The sequence below is a fragment of the Ornithodoros turicata genome, chromosome 6 (genome assembly GCF_037126465.1).
Source record: "Ornithodoros turicata isolate Travis chromosome 6, ASM3712646v1, whole genome shotgun sequence".
NCBI classification, from domain to species: Eukaryota; Metazoa; Arthropoda; class Arachnida; order Ixodida; family Argasidae; genus Ornithodoros; species Ornithodoros turicata.
Window position 1 is genome coordinate 49986389 of NC_088206.1, and position 21630 is coordinate 50008018.

At 46.2% G+C, this 21630-nt stretch overlaps 1 protein-coding gene across 4 annotated transcripts in view; it reads left to right on the forward strand.

Moving 5' to 3' along the window:
- Positions 1–1798: 1798 nt before the first annotated feature.
- Positions 1799–21630, forward strand: part of LOC135396648 (ero1-like protein) — a 41664-nt gene continuing 21832 nt past the window's right edge. For 2 of the 4 annotated variants that reach the window (XM_064627738.1, XM_064627737.1), the window contains exons 1-3: positions 1799–2011; positions 10726–10845; positions 21186–21269. In XM_064627738.1, the coding sequence (XP_064483808.1) occupies positions 1913–2011; positions 10726–10845; positions 21186–21269 (303 nt within the window). In that variant the 5' untranslated portion in view covers positions 1799–1912. Of the gene's footprint in view, positions 2012–8830; positions 9218–10725; positions 10846–21185; positions 21270–21630 lie in introns of those variants that run through there. The other 2 variants (XM_064627735.1, XM_064627736.1) reach the window with 2 other exon arrangements.

The window sequence follows — 21630 nt, forward strand, 5'->3', positions numbered from 1 at the left end:
CATTCCTAAAATATATATTGCCATTGTAGCAAGGTCACAAAACAATAAATGTAGCCTTTTGCGACCTCCCTGCACGTTCATTGTATCCTGAAACGCATAAGTGCAAGAAATAAATCTTGAACTTGAATAAACTTGATGTTGTATAAACTTGACATAAAATGTTGAATAATATAATGAATAATATAAAATATTGAATAAACTTGAACTCGTATATTCTCTTTACTCATCATCAGTGATCTTCATTACAAAAGCATATCGTGTTAGACTTTTTTGTTTGCGTTTCACAGACTGGGTACACGAGGGCCAAAATGACAAAATCACAACTGTTTCAAGCTCCAAATAGTCCTGTTGCAATTTGAAGACCATATGTGGAGCTGCATTTTTTTCGAACATGCTCCACATAACAAGCATGACAAACTTTTCTCACGCTGCAGTTGTATCCAACAAAAGCATATGAGCGCTGGAGAAGGACATTCAGTTTGGCACAACCGCGCCTGCAAATAATCAGAACAAATAAAGGAAGAAGCAAACAAACATAGAAGGGCTGTTCTTCAAAAAGAGATAAGTCCTGTGTCTCAAGGAGGTGTTACCACTTTCTAAGTAACTTAATTGATTAAGCTTACATCACTATACCTGATTAACTGTCCTAAAGAGTGTGATCTAATTGCGTGAAGTAATTATTTGGGCTGCTTCGGTGTGTCCATATTTGCGAGGCAAAGCACCGCTGTCGTTTACTAAGAGACTCGTGCTAAGGCGATGCTTGATATAAATCATACTAAACGCATATACGGCTAAAACAACGGCTGTGATTCTACAGAACGATCTCTTTCTGCCATGCGAGTATATCTCTTCCCGGACCGTTCTTTATGGAACAATTTTTGTCCAGAACGCAGTACGGGATATTATATACATGGTTGTTGTTAACCTCGAGTCGTTTCTTATTGAAATATTGGCTGGGAAACGTGCTGTAGTACAATCCCCAGCGCTGCACTGCAGTGACGGTCTAATTAATAATAATAATTGGGGGTTTACGTCGCGAGACAACTGAGATCATGAGCGACGCCACAGCGGTCGGTCTGTGGATTGCTTTTGCCCACCTGAGGGTTCTTTAACGTGCGATGAAAGCTCATCACACGGCACCCCGTATTTAACGTCCCTCGCGGAAGACGGCGTGTCTAAGCAACTTGTACCCTGCCACCAAGTTGCTGGCGTCCTCGGCCGGGTTCGAACCCGCGATCTCGGGATCAGAAGGCAGTGACGGTCTAGTTTCGGAATGCAAAACATAACGTAATTAAGAATCGAACGGCAGGACACCTGTGAAACACTGTTAGGATACATCAGTATACTGGCACCTTACAAAATTGTGTGATGACAAACAACGACAAATGCTTGCAGCGCAATAAATACTCACAATCTCTGTTGCCTCCCATTGTTTTCTATGGGCGCACACAGCACTTTAGGGCCCACCAACATGGCGGCCCGAAGGCACGCCTCTCCCCCACGAGCCCCTCTCCCATGCGCGATCCAGCCTTTATACATAGAGATCAGTGCATTGGACCCCCTCCGATCTAACCCTGGGAACGAGGCTTAGACGGAAGTGAGCACAGTCTCGAACAACTGCGGGGGGGGGGAACCCCCCCCGGACCCCCCCCCGCGCGTGTAAAATGTACTGACCTAACCTAACCTAACCTCACTACAGAATTTGCACATTACAGCGCAATTTATTACTAGCGACGCGCGACTTCCGGTTAGCCTTGTTCCCAGGAGGGGGGTCCTATATGGGAATTTTGCAATTTCGCTGAAGTACACGGAAGAGATGGGGATCTGCTCCATAATGCTTACTTCAAAGATCGGTGTCAAATGGTGTTTCACATCAGAGTATCTGCGACAAGAAGTGCTGGAGTGAATTAACATGTCGCCAACGTTTTCCGCAGCCATCGTGCTGTTAGCCGCTGCGTCGGCAACGCAAGTTAGCGATGGTGGCAGTGGGCTGGATACTTGTTTTTGCCAGGTATGTGTTTTGCGAGAATGTTTTGCGGAAAAACAGTGACGCACGTTATTCTATGTTTTCGATTTTATGCTACGGAGCGTATCCTTCACATCCATACCGGAAAAAAGCAGGGTAGCGAACGCGCTTTGCAAGACTGCATCCGACAGTTCCGGTATACGTGTTCATATCGCTACGTCAAATTGCGCGGAGTTGCACCACCCTTGTATCGCTCCTGCATAAACCACGTGTAAAGATGTCATTTGTTGGCGTTGTCATTCTGGCGTTACGCACAGGCAAATAAGTTAATTATTGAAGCACTCGTAGAGCACTGCACAGACCCGGGCTTACCCGAAAGGCCGGGCTTGGCGTTTTTTAGGCGGGCCGGGCTCGGGCCACCGGGCCGGGTACGGGCTTGACAACGCCAGACATGGTCGGGCATGTACGCGAACATATTTCACTTCACGAGACTGGACAGCTGAATTTTCACGTTACTTTTTTCCCCATTGGGTATGGGATATCAGGTATCCTCATCTGAGAACTATCACTTTTTTACATGTGATCATGCTTATTTCGTGAATGGGTCTGGATTTCACGCGTGCACTCACACACAGTGATTTCCCCAGAAATTCACTGCTGGGGGTGGGGGGGGGGGGGGGGGGTGCCGAGCTTTCAAGGGGGGGGGGGGGGGGGTATGCTTGGTGAACGTTCCACTTAAGGAATTTTTCTTAGACACGGAAAGAATCGTGACACAATTGTGACATATCTGCACAGCTTTCCCGTTTTATTAGTACATGTTATTACGTTAGAACACAGTACATTAGAATATAGATTCATTATGAATGGCATTTCAACATTAAGATGCATAATCGCAGGACCGACAATGAAAAAAGACTAGCACCTTGTCTCACGAAGCTCAATGAGCAACCAAAGGTGAAAACCTTACACGAAAAAATCAGAATACCTTGCTTGATTGAGTTGGGCGCAAATGGTTCTTGATGATCCACATTGAGTTTGCGTGCCCGCACGCATTTTTGCTGATATATGCGCGCAATATGTGCATTGAACAGTCACTTTCAAATGATTTTGGACAAATCCATGGTACGATCATCTGTATGACTGTGGTCCTAGCATAAGTTTGACAGTACAGGATGTAATTCGCAGCGCCGGCCTCACTACCAGAGTGTGTTGGTGGCCGAGTTGGGTGGGGTTACCTGAAAAATTTGAGGGGGGGGGGGTGTTGCAAAATTGCAGGGAGGGTGTACACCCCCTCTGGTTGGGGGGGGGCGGTGTAGGGAAATCCCTGCTCACACACATTTGGGGATGATTGGTGTGGGGTCCTGCACGAGCGTCAGTTAGGTTAGGTGTTGGGACATATTTCGTTCTCGTGAGGGTCTGGCACGAGGGTCAGTGAGGCTGACATATTTCGTTTTTATGAGAGTCCGGCAAGAGGGTCGCTTAGGTTAGGTGTTCTGACATATATTTCGTTCGCGTGAGAGTTCAACAAAGAGGAATTAACACCGGAGCGTGTGCAATAGAGCGGCAATGAGTGATGAGGCAGTGGTGAGAAATGAGCGGCAACGCGCCGCTGCGCGCTGCGTTCCCAAGCAAGCAACCACCAAGCACAGAGTGGCTTGCCGGCACAGAAACACAGCCACTGCTGCGTTCGAGTGTACCTCCTTACTCTCCACCAATTAGCTGCGTCCTTTTCCTTGCTGCGTTGTGCTCTTTAGTAAATCTAAATACGGCCTCCGAACCTCGAGAACAAATAGAGCAGAGGCGGGCTTGGACCGGGTCTGAGCATGGAAACAGTTGGGTACGGGCCGGGCCCGGGCTGGAAATATATAGAAGACGTCGGGCCCGGGCCCTAGCAGCCGGGCCGGGCCTGAAAATTAGGCCCGTGCAGTGCTGCTCTAGCATGCAGCTCTGGTTGTCAACACCAAAAGGAACGGCAACAACGAACGAGCTTCCCTCCCCCTTGAACACTTAGAAATCTGTTGCAGTTATGATAGTTCGTGAAAAGAAAGTGAAAATCTGATAAATCTAGGTAGGAACCACCTTGACAGCTAGGGGCCGGGGTGTCTGTTTGCCAACGATATTCAGCCGAAACTGCGAGAGTTATCGAGATACTAGCTCCGTATGGACAGTTGTGTTGGATTAACTCGTCCACATTAAAGTTCCTCACAGTATGTTGTTTTTACTTTGATACAGGGGCGGATCCAGACCATGTTTTCTTTTTCTTTTTTTTATTTATTTTCATTTTCTTTTTTTCGAGAATCGTGACATTTTGGTGCACTTATGCCTCTTTCTGTACCATTCGTCCGCAAGACAGTGATGGGAAGCGCTAGAAGTACCCGTGATGTGATGTGACATGGAGGCAGCGAACGAACGAATGAAGGTTTATTCACGCGCCGAGGCGTGGTGCGTGAATCACCCTTCTACATTCTCATCTGAATTCTTTTGAATTCTATATACCCATCCTTTGTGTGTCGAGAGGCATTTTTGAAGGAGAAAATTTATACTCGCATGGGACTATGACATTATGATATGCAGCGTATGCAACATGTAAAATATGGAGTTTTGCATCGCTCTTATCCATCTTTTTCTTTTTTTTTGCCTGGTAGGATGCACCAAATGTACGTAGCATCTCCGACAGCCAGTCTTATGTGTGAGAGGGAGATCACCACACTAGGTGCCCTTTCGCCAACAACCGTTCTTTATTGTTTTAGCCAGGGCGCGGTGTCAATTTCACGGCCAAGGTTTCCCTCTGCCAAGGAACTGGGGCCAGATTTGTTGTGCTCTGGCGCGGATGCGCATAATTAGAGCACTGTAACTATAATATTACCGAAAAACAAATACGAATGAAAATATTTATACGTAGGATATGCGCGAAATATACCCTTCGTGTGCTTCGATACCTAGGAGTAAATGTGCAACAATAGTGTGTGACTAGAAATTGCAACTGCGATTTTTAGTGTCCGAAATGCTCCCATAAATGCTTTCGTAAGCGAAAAATTGCAGCTGAACCGAGTTTTCAATACCAAACGCAACTCCATTGGGTATGATGTGCTCGGGGATTCACATACACTCCCCAGTTTGCAACACCCCCGATTTGCTGCTTCGTCGAAGGGAGCCGCATACTCGATACACTTCCGTGCAAGCAGAGACGGATCCAGACCCTCGGGGGGGGGGGGGGGGGGGGCGATTTCTTTGTCGGAGTGCGTAGGAGGAAAGTGAAGGAAATCCAATGTATAAACTGATGTTACCCCCCCGGATCCGCCACTGCGTGCAAGCCCTTTTCGTTAAATGGTCCACGAAGGGAGGGCCGCCTCTAGGGGCCGAATGGGGGCTCTCATTCCATTCGGTGGAGTGGAGATGTCTGGTAATTCCATATATTCCTTTCAATTCCAAGGAATCGAGAGGATATGGTCAATTCCCACTCCTGGAATGGCTTGCCAACCCCATTCCATTCCTTAAATTCCGCGAAAAAAAGTAATTAAGTTTTGACTCACCGCGGAGAGCTTCTCTCTATATTATTTCGACAATATTATTTCCCTCTTCATCGATGCGCAGGCGTAGGTTCAAGGGGCGCAAGTGCAGAAACCATTGGATTGAAACCGAAACTATCATAGGGACAGCCAGGCCATTCCATTCCGGTTAAAATGGGCTCGTTCCATTCCACCCCTAAGATCGTTGCCGCCATTCCAATTCCGCTCCAGATTCTGATAAAGCTGATCTCGTCACATGCGTCAAGTAACGTTCAGGATGTCGAGATAACATGTAGTCGTCGGCGCCACACGACGTAGGTGTTACCTGTCGCCAAACCCTGTGTGGGAGAAATAGCTGAAAGGCCTCCTAATAGTAGTAACTAGCGAATGCACCAAGAAAGAGGAGCTAAATGCAGTGATTTATCGACGCACCCTCTCTTCCTTTCCTGTGCACTCCCTCCAGGGAAGAGGGGCTTTGTTTTTTCAGCTTTAGATGCATGGTGGCAATTGTAGATAAAGCGCTGTTGCAACGTAACTGTATAATCAGCTCCCCCGTGCTTTCGTTTCTGGATGAACCGCGCGCTAAATGTTCCCAAGCCCTTTTTGAAACCCGCTTTTTGACTTATTTATTTATATTTATTTATCTGGTTAACCGGGTTCATCTACCGGCAATTGAAGCATCAGAACGGCAAAGCAATGATATCAAAGAGACCCCTACAAACTTTCGCCGGCTCGCACTTCGCACTAAACGGAATCCTCTGGCAGCCCTGCAGGACACTTGTAATAACCGGATTCGAAACGCGTCCGTTCCAGCTGAGACAACGTGAGACTTCGAGTAAAGCGATAATTCGAGCATTCCCTCCAAATTGTTAGAACATATAGAACATGTGGACGGTATCATTACCTTGAGCTTGAGGAGGTGGTATTCGCGAGGAGAATAGGGTTCCTGTGCGGAGAGGAACCTCTGGGCACTCCAGCAAACATTTGCTTCCAGCACCGCATGTCGGAGATTGCCGGCGCATGCGGTCGAAATTATCCGCAGTGATGCAGCACGTGTAACATGTCGTCACAGAAATATAAACCGACTCACCTGACGTGCAAATCTACCCGAAATTATGTGAAGTCGAATAAACCGCGAGTTACAGGTATTTTCAACCCACCTGGCACGACATCGCTTTTTCGAATTATTTATTTATTTCGGTACACCTCAGGGGCCCATGAGGGCGTTACACGGGGGTGGAGAGGACAAAGGGACAAAAAAAAAAAAAGAAAATTGACCGGACATTACAAGCACGTGAAAACAGCGTAATGAAACTAATAACCAATGGGCGATCACATACAAAACCAACATTTGAATTGTAACAAATATACATTCTATATACCAGCCTCCAAGAGAGATTGGCAATCGAGAGATGCATGGTTCAAGTCCCGCCGCTGTCTGACTTTTTATTGTTACTATTTGGTTTACGTTCGACGGATGCCTGTGACACAAGCAATCCCTACGTGCAGCCCAGTGGTTTATCCAGAGTCACAAGCACGGAGGGGTGTTGCAGAAAATTGGGGGGGGGGGGGGGTCATTATTCTAGCTACGTCATAACAGCTTAACATATCATTGCCGACATGCGTCTAAAGCTGAAATAGCAGGGGCACCCCCTGCAGGCAGTACACAGGTAAAAAAAATTAGGAGGTGTTGCCTACCATTTGGGGGTGGTGTTCGGGGTTTGTAGGGGGGTCCGGATAAATCACTGGTGCAACCTTCCGGTTCTTCCTGTCTGTATTGGCATCAGAGCGGAAGACCATGCAGCCACACAGACCAGCACCAGCCCGGTTCTTTCGCACGACTGCATAGCAGTCGCCACAAAGCACCAAGTGCGTCATAGAATTCGTCGTATTGGTGGGTTTTCTCGTACGACCCCCTTTTATGTTCGCATTATCTATGTAACGGTGTGATGGCACCTCTCGTACAGTTACTCAGTGTAACCAACCTGCACTGTTTGGGATAAGCATAATTCGGGCCAGGTGCACACCAGCTTCAATACGTATTTCACCGGTACTAGTCAAGTGCAGGCTAACTAAATAAGGGACACTGAGGAGGTCGGACGTTTGGATAACATACGAAGAACACTACGCACTACAATCGATAATATGACCTTCCGCAAGGAGCTGCTGCTCCCAACGCGCACCATTACAGTGAGCAATGAAAGGGACAATGAAAGTAAACAGCGAAGTTAACAACAAAGTGTTTATAGATTCTTCGACAGCATGAAACGTTCAACGAATTCACGATTTCTCGCTGAATTTTGCTAGAGACACTCACGTGGCTAGGTGCGTTCGTTTGCTTAATCGTTCAGACTTCATGTACGGAATTAATGCACTATAAAGGCTTCGAGGAATGCATTGAGAGGAGGAATAACCACGGTCACCGTCAATCACGCACGCGAAGTACTTAGCCGACAAAGCGCTATATGTTACAATTTCGTACCGGGCATAAAGGACGCGTTATTCCTACTCACGACAAAATAGCGATTCGTATGTCCATTGATAGTGTCTGGCCTCTCGCAGAGTGTTCATTTTCTGTTACCACGGTGGTACCAAAGACCACAAAGCAGAGGGAACGCACCGAACGGAAAGCGCTAAGCTTCATGGAATTTCCTGAAGTCGTCTATTGCCCGCGCCGATTCGCTAAACGCTGCGTGGTGCCTGAATATTAGCTCCCTCTGTGTGTGTGTACACAGAGGGAGCTAGTGTTCAGGTTCCCTAATGTTTGCCAGGGCCCACGTCCTTCTTCGTCCCGAGACCAATGAGGCACTTTATGAATGGCTACTAAAATTACTCGCGTTTCTTTGCAGCGCATGCGATGCTTCGTGATGTTATATACACGTGTCAGTAGGAGCTGCCGTTTAGGCCAAACGATACCAGACTCATGTGCGCTCCAGCCAAGGACAAATATTACCTGTTTGGAGTTAATTCGTAGTAACGTGTCTGGATATTAGTCATAATCCGCGGTACACCTGGTGTCTAATATGTGGCTGATATTAGATAGACGCTAGCCCTTTGTACACGTATGCATTATTCGTACAGAAAGAAAACAAAACCAACATTTCAAATGAAACCGAAGTTAAGTCGCGTAAACTTTGCTGACAATCTGGAGCGTAGTGGTTACGAGCTAATTGAAATGGTAAGATTACCGGAGAAGGCTGTCTCAACCGTTGATTTAGCTTTGACAAACAAAGCTGCTTTCTCTTTTTCTGAGCCAGCGCTCTGCAGAAGTTTCGCAGACGACAAAAACGAAACTGCGCGAAATGCTCGCACTTTTCTTTTTCATCCGCAATATCGTAACGATCATCATACCGCGTGAACACATACATTGCAGCGAGCATTGTCTGCACAGTGGAAATTGCGTTTGTGGGAGACCGTTTCTGGAAAATAATCTCGCTACGACTGCCCTGCGCGCAAAGTGTGTACAGCTGTTTTGTCGCTACGACAGAAAATCACTGATCGGAAACGGATCCCTCGCTCTTGCTTGGGAAGTTGCGGAGTTGTTGCTGCCTCTGGGGTCGGTTTGTCGGCAGACGGCTGCGTTACTCTGATGTGTTACATGCGTGTCATGAAGTGTTGGCGCGCATTGCTTACTGGCTTTGGACGCTATTGGCCACTGGTGGTACTTTCGTTGCTGTCCGGAAACCGTGAGCTCTGCGAAGGAGAGTGTTGTCACACGACGGCTTGTGCGATATTTGAACCGGTGAGATGCAATATGCTTTGTACTCAGACGAGGTTAGCTAAGTCGTGAAGCATTTTGTTGTGGTCAGAATGAATGGACAAAATGCACGGAGACGCTACTTTTATTAGCGGTTTATTAGCTTTCTATGTGTCTGGGGCTCTGTCGAGCATGCCCACATTACACGACAGGTCCTCCGACCTCAGCAGTTCGACAGCTGTGTGCAGTGATCTCGCACCTTTCGACATGGTCGTCAATCAGATAACACTACCTAGCCACATATTGTTGTTCGCTCGCTTAGCTACAGTTCTGTAACATATGGAGCATATGTTGAGCATTGTTCCAGAAACATGATTATTACAGTTCTGTTCTTGAAGTTCTGCTCTGTAATACTTCCACGGTATTATTCATTATTATTACGAGGTGCAAATCTGCAGAGTATTTTATCGAAGCTTGATACGGGTCCTATACCTTGATTTGATTCACGTATTAATCGTCCGGCATTTGTTGTCCGTTGACGTATATGCCCTTTGGCATTCGAGGAACATATTAAACTATCTGCACGCATCTGTTGTAACTGAGCAGGCAGCTGGTAAGTCTGTAAAATTTCAATATTGACTCGACAGAGCAAAGATGGCCATTCTCAAGGATAAGCATGAGAAGCAAATGAGAATTTCTGCAATGCATTTCGTTTACAGCCTGCAAAACATGATGATCGAGTGCAATACACGTTTTTGTTTCATTCATTTGTTTATTTATTTCTGGGGCAATTCTCCTCTCGAAATGAAACCTGCCGTTACCTTGATAGTAATGCAACAGGAACGGGAGTCACCCCTTGCGTCGTTCGTGACTTGTGAGCGAAAGAACCTGCTATTTACCCGCTCCTTCTCAGGAACCCCGCCGACAATGCGGAGTGGCCTGGGATTGGTCTACTCAGACGACCTCCAGTGATGATTGGACAGATTGTTTGCGGAGAAGACCAATGACAGAGCGCTCCGTATTGTCAGCCTTCTTGAGAATGAGAGGGAAAGGGTAAATTGCAGGTTATTTCGCTAATAAATCACGCCGCAAGGGATGCCTCTCGTTTCTTTTATTGTTGTTGTTTCTTTTTGTTTTATTTCATGTTAGCGCCGCGAAGCAACTGTGGCTATGAGCGGCGTACAGACGTGGACAGATGGAGAGAGAACAGTGGGAAGGAGTGGGGGATAGGGGGTTAGTATGCGTCTTGGGCTGACTTCAGGGGGCCAGACGAATGTGCAGGGGGCACATTCCAGACGAATGTGCAGACATTCGTCTGGAAAGTTTGCCGGAAAGGCCAGGGAAAACCTCAGGCAGCACAGGGGCCGTTCCCTTTGTATTGGTGTCGAGGCAACACAATCTATCATTTCGCGAGGGTGATTTTTCGCACATTCAGTGCCCCTTTAACGAGATCCCTGTTCGCATTTCTTTGAAGGACCGGGAAATTCGCCCTCTGTTTTCTGTTTCGGGTGAAATGTTGTAGGGTTTGCTAACCGGACGTGTTCTGTATTCAGTTGCAGGGAAAAGTGGATGACTGTTCGTGCAGCATAGACACTATAGACAGCTTCAATAACTACCAAGTGTACCCGATCCTCAAGAGTTTACTGCAGAAGGATTACTTCAGGTTCTTCAAGGTAAGTTGCACGAAAAGCATTTATGTCCACGTGCAGTCACGTGCGGCGATTTTCTTTGTTGTCTCTTATACGCTTGAACAAGCCTAAATGAGGGCACAAAACTGCGAAATTACTACTCAACACTATTCTCTGCGATACGCCGAATACATCACGCTTCGAAATCATCATTCGAAGGGTTGTACAAGGTTTCTTTTTTATCATTTCGTTTTTTTTTTTTTTTTCAATGCTGTGAGAGCAGCACTGATGCGCCATATTGGCAGGCGGGTTACGCGGGCAGGTGGAGGTGGACATCCTGTGGGAAAACGCACGCAACTGCTGGACGTCTTACTCCCTAAAATTCATTAACTTTTTAATTAGATGTTTTCTGGAAAATGCCAGACAGCAGAATTGGAGGCAATCATTATTTGAACCTACACTCTTCGATAAAAATCGGGAAAGGAGCACGTACTTTGAGACATAAATCGCCGAAACTTCGATATGCAAATGAGCTGAAACCAGAACTACGCACTTCTCGAGCGCAGAAACGACACGCTTCGGTCTATATCTGGCCACCAGATCAGCGCCTTCAGCTGATTCTCCAATCAGCTCCACCCCTACAGAACACGTGGCCTTCCGACGCGAACACCCGCCGTTCCTTTAGCGCTCGAGAAGTGCGTCGTTTCGGTTTCGGCTCATTTGCATACCGTAGTTTGCCGGTTTATATCTCAAAGTACGTGCTCGTTTCAGGGTTGTTAAAAAAGATGGTGGATCTAAGTAATGACCGGCTCCATTGCAATTCAGCTATCTCGCGCATTTTCCCGAAAAATTCTTAGTAATAAGTTAATTAATTAATTATAGGTAATCAGTCGTCCAGTAGTGCCACTTTCCGACAGGATGTCCACCTGACCAGATAACCCATCTGCGAAAACTGAGTAACTCCCATATCTCTATTATAAAAATTCTGTAAAGCGTTTAAAAGAAAAAAAAAATTCCTGTACATTGTTTTACTATACCCCACGCATATTTTTAGAACTATTCGAAGCTATTTGATGAAGCTGCTTTGTAGGAGTTTGAGCAAAGATTAGAATCCACGCTTGCTTGACGCTTACGAAGTGAAGCGCCTATACAACGCCATTATTGAGGATTATGACGTCAGGGGCATGTTGTCGTTTACGCAACGTATTTAGGTAAACGTATTTGACGTTTTGATCGTGTGATTGATGCCTGCAGTTGGCCAGGTCTTTGTTTACGACACCTAGCGAGCAAGTACACGGAAAATGTGGCGGAGCATTGTTTATTTCACGTGGCTGACGGCTATACCTTCAAGATTTATGTATGTACGTGAAAACATTTTTACGTGTGTACGTGGAAAGCGCCGTTCTATAGCTGTGAGGCAGTTTTAGAACAAAGTAGTTTGAGGCACCAAAGAAATAAGGGATCGTCACTGCGCATGTTCTGAACCGAAACAGCCCATAGAAGCAAGCGCCGGCGCGCGACCAGAGACTGTCACGTTGGGGGAGAGAAAAAAGGCAGTCGCTGTCTTCCATTTTGCGCTTTTACATGGAAGGCTATGGGGAAAGCAGTGCTTTTCGCCAGTCGTACGGCAGCCTCTACGGGTGATGACAAACTAATGAACGTGAACGATAACGATGTTTGTCTTGGCAATAAATGTCACGCTTGTCAACTACGTAGCGCTTCTTGTTTAGCGAAACCAACAGAAAACAATTTCATTCTCTTGCCTCTCGGTTCTGTTGAGCAGACGACAGGAGTTAAGCGTTTCATCTTCTTCTTTTCTAGCGTTTAATTCACGTGCTTTCACGTGTTTTAGTCACGCCGCCGGACAAGCGACAGTATCACGTGACCGCATGCTTCGGAAATTCTGCGCCCTCGTGCAACAGATGGCACTGCGGGCCGGGCCGCCGGGCCGCCGCAGAGCTCTGGGCCGCCGAGCTCGCGCTCCTCTACATTCTCTGGTCGCGGGAGAGAGTGAAGTTTCATCTCCTAGTCTTCTTACTCCGTGGTTTCGGGCAATGTTCAGTGACCACTCCTGATTTTTTGGTACCCCAAAGCGCTTCGGGTCCATATTTTCGAATTCTCTATTGTGGCGAAGAAAAAGCGCGCCCTTTACTCAATAATGAAAGAGCCAAACATGGCGGGTGTGGAGTCGAACCCGCACGCCTTCCTATGCACCTTACTTGAAGATTGTGTCATGTGTTCAAACCTGAGTACGGTTACCTTCCATCAAGGTCTGACAGAGCCTGATCGTAGCCATTAAATATTGTTGCACCCCAACTACGAGCAGATCGGTTTTGTTGCCGAGCCCCTCGTGCCTCGATGATGACCATACAGGTAGTGCTAGCAGTGCTTGAGGTAACGATGACGCTGGGTATGGCGGTCGTTACAATATACACCTCATTACGTCATGCACGCTGGAGTATTGAGGAAAAACGTGTCGCACTTAGCGAGATAAAAACTCTTGAGCACGCGTACTCTCGTCAAGCTCTGGTCATTCCCATTGGTAATTGTGAGCACGTGACCTCTTTCGCGCTTTCTCACTGGCGGAGACGCCTACCGTGCCGTCAGAGCCACATGAGTTTCGGTATCCGTGATGCCGGTTTTCCGTTCACATCAGGCGAAACACTGTAACAGACCAAGTGTCAATCAGGACCGTGCTTCGTCGGCCGTAGGAATGGCGACCAGCGGCATGGGCAGCCACTTCTAGCCACAGAAAGCCGGTGTTTGAAATCGTCTGCAGCGAGGGTTATATGTCTACGTAGTGGGAGAGGAAAAGACGGGAGGCATTTCTTTATCTAGATTTCGTTGCGAGTGTACTGTCATACTGTCATCCGCAGCCAAACTTTCATCGGCCATAACCATGGAAACGATGTTCGCCATGTTTTTAATCACGTATCTGTTCATGTTCAATCATATATATATATATATATATATATATATACGCTATAAAAATTTAGGTTCGAACGACCAGGATGTTGAATATAGATAGGGGAGAAAAGACACCAGAGACTGAAGTAGGGAGTAGGGGAAGTTATTTATTAAGCTGGCATTTAAACTAAGGGTCTGGGGAAGTCTACGTTTCGGCGGAAGCTCCGCCTTCTTCGGGACTGAGACGAAAATCTATGTACAAGGTCTTTTAAAAGGTTACAAAAGTGTCGTCACAGTTGGTACAATTCCACTGCGAGGCAGTCGTCAGTGAGTCATGTTCTGGAAGATGCCTCACTGACGACTGCCTCGCAGTGGAATTGTACCAACTGTGACGACACTTTTGTAACCTTTTAAAAGACCTTGTACATAGATTTTCGTCTCAGTCCCGAAGAAGGCGGAGCTTCCGCCGAAACGTAGACTTCCCCAGACCCTTAGTTTAAATGCCAGCTTAATAAATAACTTCCCCTACTCCCTACTTCAGTCTCTGGTGTCTTTTCTCCCCTATCTATATATATATATATATATATATACACACCCGCCACGCACCAAATTTTAGGACTTCGTTGTTGGCTAGGGTGTATGCTATTGAATACAAAAGCTTCGCAAGAGTATCTTTTTAAGTTAGGAAGCATGCACGTGCAAAAACGGCCAAAGTCAAACCGCACATTCGGATTTTTCTTCTCTTTTTGCACAAAAACTATTCGGCACAAATTATTCGTTTCACCGGCAGTTATCATCCCATACGGGGTGTTATTATTATTATTTTCTGTTTTAGCCTTTACAGAATTTTTATAAAAAGCTATGAGAGCAGCATATGTCGTTTTTGCAGTTGGATTCTACGGCCAGGCGGACATCCTCTCGAAGAAAGTATGCAACTACAAAATCTCGCTTTTGCCCGAAATCCCCTATAATTAAAGAGTTAATTAATGAATTTTAGGTAATTAGTCGTCTTTTAGTTCCATACTTTCTTCGAGAGGATATCCGCCTGGCCGTAGAACTCAACTGCAAAAATGACATCTATGCTGATCTCATATCAGTTTTATAAAAATTCTCTAAAGGCGTTATAAAAAACACCCTGTATGATGAACTTCTAAATGTGCAAACAAACAAAAAAAAAGAAAAAAGAAAAGCGAATGAAAGATCGCTTCCCGTCTGCTGTCGCCATAGCAATCGTATCTAGGGTTCCCGGTATTCGACATTTATTTTTAAGGAAATTCGGTGGGTATTTTTCAGCATCTATTTCCTACAGAAAAATCGATTTTTTTTTTTCAGTTCTAATGAGACGAACAAATACTAAATAAACCGAATTCGGGTGGGTATTACCAAGCTACCTCCGATCGGGCTAGCGGACCGTGCAAGTCCCCGCATCCGATTCAGCGGAGATGCAACCTTTGTACTACACTCGGGCATTCCATTCGAAAAAGTGCCGCGGGAGTTCACGAAAATGCTGCATCTGCTCCGACGTCTGTAAAACGTTTTGTGTACCATAGAATAAGTGCAAATAACATACACAGGCAAAATTTAAAGTTATTCACATTTATCCGAGAAACTCCGCTTTTGGGTGTAACAGAGAACTCAACAAGAAAAGCCATATGCTCTGATGACTGTTTGATGGGATTTCCCCGCTACAGGGAAGAATGCCTCTCTTGGACCCAAATCCACTGTGCAACAGTCGTTCACTTAACATTGCCCGGGGGCATCAGTGTAATGCAGTTTAACTCAATCCTTCCCTATAAGGAACCTCGACATTGGAGTCACTAAATAGGGCACCCCATTTAATGACTCGATATGAGGGCATTTTGAAGCCATTTCCCAGTACTGGAACTGTCTGGAAGTTCTGTCGCACGACATGCGTTTTTCAAGCAGGGGCGGGTCCAGACAGTTTTTCCAGCAGGGTTCGGGGGGCGGCGATTCCTTTGTCGGAGCGCGTAATGGGGGAGGGTAGAGAGGGAAATCCAATGTATAAACTGACGTTTTTTTTTGGGGGGGGGATCCCCCCCCCCCTTTGGATCCGCCACTTTTTTCAAGGCAGCTTCACATTCTTTTGTGGGTACATCATTTCGCTGTCGTCGTTTTTGTTCCCCTCCGAATGCCAGATATTAACTCAGTTGCAAAAAATAAAAAAATTCGCGTAAAATAATACACTCCGAAAGACACCCTCCGAATATGAGAGAGAGAGAGAGAAAAAAAGAGGTCTCTATTCGATTGAGGTCTATAGTGTGTGGCGGCACTTGTCGTGCACTTTGTTTGCACTCTACGCACTTCTTTACGAATGGAAGACTGCTTCTAAAAGGCAGCATATGCGTAGTCCTGTCTGGTTGTGTCTTGTGTCTGTCTTTGCCACACCCTCGTGCTCAAGGAAATGATACGGTCCACAGCTTCTATATAAGGTTTTTGGGGAAAAGGTCACGAGTTGGCATTTCTATGCAGGTAGACAAGGAGCATAAACAAACAAAAACTTGGTCTGCGGGAAATACGAAATATCATAAACGCGTAGAACTTGTTGTGGTATACACATAGGCGTACATCGTCATGCTATATCATCTGACGTGGCAGACGCTCCTTCCGGTTCCCAACACTCATTTTTTGACAAAGCGCGCTTGACTTACGCTAGAGACGGGTGCTCCAATAATGCAGGTGGGATATACAGTCAAAGTGGAATCTCCCTATCTTGGACACCCGCGGTGCAGCTGAAATGTGTCCTATACTTAGGTAGGTGTCCGAGTTACAGGGAAACAAAAAAAAAAAAAAAAGGAAAAGAACACTGCTGTGTTGCCAGAAATGTCCCCATTCTTCAATTCATGGTCATTAGTGGTACCTGGTACCCCTCTTCATTACTGATAATCATTGCCGATTTTGGTAGATTCAATTCCGTGCGGAATCCACTCAATGACATTACCCTTGGAGCTTTTCGAGCAGCGTCCAGCTTGCTTGAGAGTTTAAACCGTAAACCTGAAGCGTCAGCCCACTTTTGATTGCCTTGGTGCAGTGCACGTTCGAAGGCTCTGGCCAAACGGAAGACAAGCGCTCACACTAAAGAATAGTTACAATGTAGACTGACAGTACCCCTTTTTGGAGTCCAAAAACTAAAACAACAAAAATGCTGAGACCAGTATAGGGGGAAAAAAGTGAACAAGGGCACTGGCTCATTTTGGGTCTTTTCGGTGCAAAGATGGGCAGAGATTGACATAATTTGGTCAGGGTTTTGCAGTACTAGGCAGGGGAAACACTGTCCTCCTTCTGGGATAGGTGTGTGTCAGACATAGAGAATTTAGTCCCCATGTAGTTTCAATGGGAGCTTGCCGGTGCAATGAAATCGCGTCCGACATGGGGAGTTGTCCGACTTCGGAGGTTTTTGTATTTTGACAGTTTGAGGCCACGCTCGAGCAATGACAAGCTAGAAACCTTGCAAAACATTGGGGAGGGAGTCATTATTACAGTTGCTTTGTAACAGCTCTTTGTGTCATTGCCGACATATGTCTAAATCTCAAGTAACAAAGACACCCCTCTATGGGCCATGGGGTGTGCACAGGAAATGAAAAGGGATGGGGGTCGACAAACATATGAGGGGTGTATGTGTAGGGGATATATGTAGGGGTGTCTGGACAAATCACTGTGCATCAGGGAACGTGCCGGTTTGTAAGTACACTTGGCAGATTTTGTGGATGCATCGCTCTTGACAACCGCAATCAGCCGCGCATTTCATTTGAGTGTGAAAGGTAATCTGAGACAGGGAAGAAGCAAGACAAACAACATCTTAATTTTGAGATCGTGTTGCAGTTGTCTCGCGCCTTTTCTGTCTCGGGTCATATCACTCTCATCGTGTACCAGGCTCGCCGGAGCCCTTGGGATATGCCAGTGGCGAAGCGTGAGGGGGGCCGTAGAGGCGGTCGCCCCGGGCGCAAGATTTTTTGGGGACGCAAATTATCGACAGGGAGAAAAAAAAAGTTTGAAATAAAAACAGCTAAACTGTTTATCACTTGAAAAAAATCTCAATTTTTAACATTGGGCGCTGTTGGAACGATATTCTGCGCGCCTCAAAGGGGACGGATCCGACTCACGCGCCGTATACACCACGCCGATGTAAAATTGCATCTTGTGTGTTTCGGCAGTGTGCGATGAGACAGCAGCGCATATTCTCAAAGTGAAGCAACCGAAGCGCAAAGTCCATGAAGCGCTTTCTACTGGATGGGTGGGGTTAGAGGGAGATTCTGATGCATTCCTGTTATGTGTCTTGTTTGGGGGCGCGACACACGGGGGCTCGCCCTGGGCGCTGGGAACCCACGCGCCGCTGGGGATTACCACAATAACCCAGCGTTCAAAACCAACATAACCAAAATCTCAAATCGCAATATCAAAGGTCTGAGAATACCGTGTTTCATAACAGGATATCAGGGATATCAGAAGGAAATGCTTAGCAGGGCGGACGCACTGGAGCTATGGCTGGAGCTGCAGAAAACGAAGCGATGTTGGTTAGTTTATGGGGTAATCAGACCTCGGTTAGTTCAGGGGCGTGTCCACAGCCACGTTACTTCGTAAGTTGACTCTGCCCTTCACCATGGCAGCAGGCAGGCCACGTGGTACGCTTCGCGTGGCGAGCGCTGGTGCGGCCTAACAGAAGTGGGCAACGTAACTACTAACGCCCTGTGCGTCCGGGGCCGACTTCTAGGGGGCCTGTGCCGACTTATGTCTGAAAGCGTCTGAGGAAAACTCGGGAAAAACCCCAGACAACACAGAATTCGAACCCGGGTATCTCCCAGTCTCGACGTGACATGGCCAGCACTGTAACCACTGAGCCACGCGTGCTGGTGGAGCTGAAGAGCAGTTCCCCGTCAGCCCGTGCGCCTGTGATCGTCGGCGTTGGGAGAGGGAATTGAACGACGAAAATGTTTTGGATGTGTGACGTTCGTGTTGGAAATAATTCTTTTGCGATCTTAAATAAGGAAGGCATCGCTGATGACGACCCAGTGCGCAAACACCGCACTCATATGAATGTCTTCGCTATCGGCAAAAAGAAACGAAGACAGCATGGTGACCAAAGTATTCAGAATTTTTCCATACAATATTTTCGTGGCGTTCTCCAACAAAATTAACACAAGCAGCGAATGGACGATACATGAAGAACAGAATGTTTTATTATTTGTATTGCAAACTTTGTAGATGATGCACCATATCTCGGCACGCGCTCTCGTGCAGCACGACTGTTGGCGACGGCGATTGAGCCACTACAAACCAATGACCTTTATTTATTTATTTTTGTTTTATTTTGTTCACTTGCGCCATGGCCATTGGCCTGTAGCATAGTGCTGACGAGGGCGCGGAGCAAACGCGAATTTGCGAAGCTGAGAAGTGGCGAGTAATGCGGCCCAGGTTTGCTGACTAAAGGTCCCAGCGCGTGTTCTAGGCGTTGCTGGTATTTGGTTGTGCCGGTTTGGGATTTTGAACGTCTTGGGATTTTGACCCTGTGTAACTGTGGTTATTCGTCGTGATACCACCCTGCTATTGCCCTTTTGTCGTTTGAGTATGTTGTCCTGCCAAAAGCTGTTTTTCAGCGTATTCCAGTGTTTCGCGTTTTTATAATGATATTATATGTGCTTGCTGCGTGCAGATACAGCCTCGTTGCAACACATGTGGGCGCAGCAAAGCACCCTGTGCATGCACACGTAGTGCGCGCTCGCGTTACATCTGTGCGTTACGTATACTGTCATGTCCTCCTCAAGTCAGAATAACAAGCTCGAGCGAACGCATGGGGGCACGTGCGGGTCACGGCTTCTGGGACGTGTTTTTTTTTTTTTTTTTTTCCTTTTGACAGGTCACATTCGGTCATTAATAAACCACTTTTATAGTCGCTGTCTGTTTTTTTTTTTTCTCTCTCTCTCTCTCAAAGTTCCTCCCGGCTATTCGTAACAGCTAGTCCGCTCACGGCGTCGCGAATTTCATAACGGAAGCGGAGCAAAAATACGTCGGTATCACACACAATTATCATGTGAAAATTCTTAATAAGGATGATGGCAAAAGCAAACTTTTTCTTTTGTAACGACAAATAGCCCCACAAGCGGCAAGGTGGTATTAGGTGGTATATTGCTTGTGTTTCCTGAACGCGTAATACGTACGCGTTCACGAATTGGAATACACGTCGTGTATGCCAAGATGTAATGATGCCTGCTGTGTTTGAAGATCAGTTTTGAGATATGATGTTCTTTTTGACATATAGAGTTTATGTCTTTCCTATTATTTATGTCGCATACATTCAAGAAACTTCATATAACAGTATGTTTGGCATATGCCGAAGCATTACATGAAATTTCTTACAGTTGGTCTATAACATTAAATAATTAAGTTAACGTAATTTATTTATTTATTTTAAACCTCGCAGACCCCCTCTTACTCGGTGAAACCCCTAAATTTAAGCTGGGAATTTGTTACAGTATGACGGTATGTGGGAATGTGACTGAACGGCAGTGTGACTTTAAAGGAGCAGTACAAAAACATGTTTTCGATCGTAGTGGAACGTTTAGTCATTCCATAACATTTTCATTTTGGAAATACGGACCTGACACACCATGCGTGTGTACAGCAGACATACGAATCCCATGCATGTGCTTCATGATGTTCATGAACTTATGTAATGAAACATGTCAGCACCAACCAGAAGGGTCCTGATGTCAGCATAGAGCTCTGCCCGGGCCAACAAACATGTATCTGTGAGCACGGCCGGGTCGCACAGCTAATTCTGCACCATGCAGGAGTCCAGGACTATTAGTTCATATGATCATGTGCTTGCGTCATTCCTGTACACATGTTTGCAAAAAACAAAGGATGCTGCCATTATGCGTATGGTTTGACCCCGTAGCTACCTCCTCAAGGCCACGTCGCGCTGCTCATGACTCCTCACATCTTTCACAATCACGCTTGCAAAGCTTGGTGAGAAGGGTAGCGATTGGAAGCAGGAGTCCTCGAACGTCCGGCCCCTAGCTCCACAAAAGCTTGTAGTGTAACAATAACGGGCTTGCACACGTCTGCTCTGGACTTTAGTCTCGTGCTGTCGCGGTGTTAAACTGCAGTTGGTATGCTCTCTTATAAATTTATTAATAAATTCGTTTGGTTATCGCAAGAAAGGCGTAAGTCACAACTGGAAATTCCATGCCGTGCTCTACTTATTGGGCCGGGCCATTTTTCGATGCGCCCGGGCTGGGTCTGGCCCGGAAAAGTCGGCCCGTGCAGAGCTCTATGTCAGCCGCCACTCGTCAACCACTCTGCCCAGTATTGACCCATCAGTGTGCTCTTGGTGGATGATGTCAAATGGACAAGCCCAAAAGTTCACAAGAATTATGTCTTTATACTATATATGAATGTGTACATATTTTCATTGTAAAGCCGTTATGTCAAATTATGTGTAATATTTCTGATTAATCCAGGTCAATCTGAACCGACCGTGTCCCTTTTGGTCGGATGACAGCCGTTGTGCCCTGAGGGATTGCTCAGTGACGACATGCAGTGAGGTGCGTTCTTCTCATTTATGATGGTCCAACTCAGTTGCTTTCCTTATACACTTTGCAGTTCATTACGATAGTTTAATTTACACAAAGTTCACAGGCGTACCCTTCTAGAAAAAGTGGAAGTGACCATTGGTTATACAACTGGACCTCGATGTCATGATGTCGTGAAAAATCGTCGAAAGTTTGTTACATCTCTAATATTACTTGGAAATGCAAAATAAGGAATAGCCTAAACATTATTGAGTGATTACGTACATATCAACACGAATGAAGTGCGCTATTTTTTGTGTATGTCATGCACGACTGGTTTGGTTGCACAATGATTGATTTGACTGGATTAGACTGGACATTTGATTGGACAATG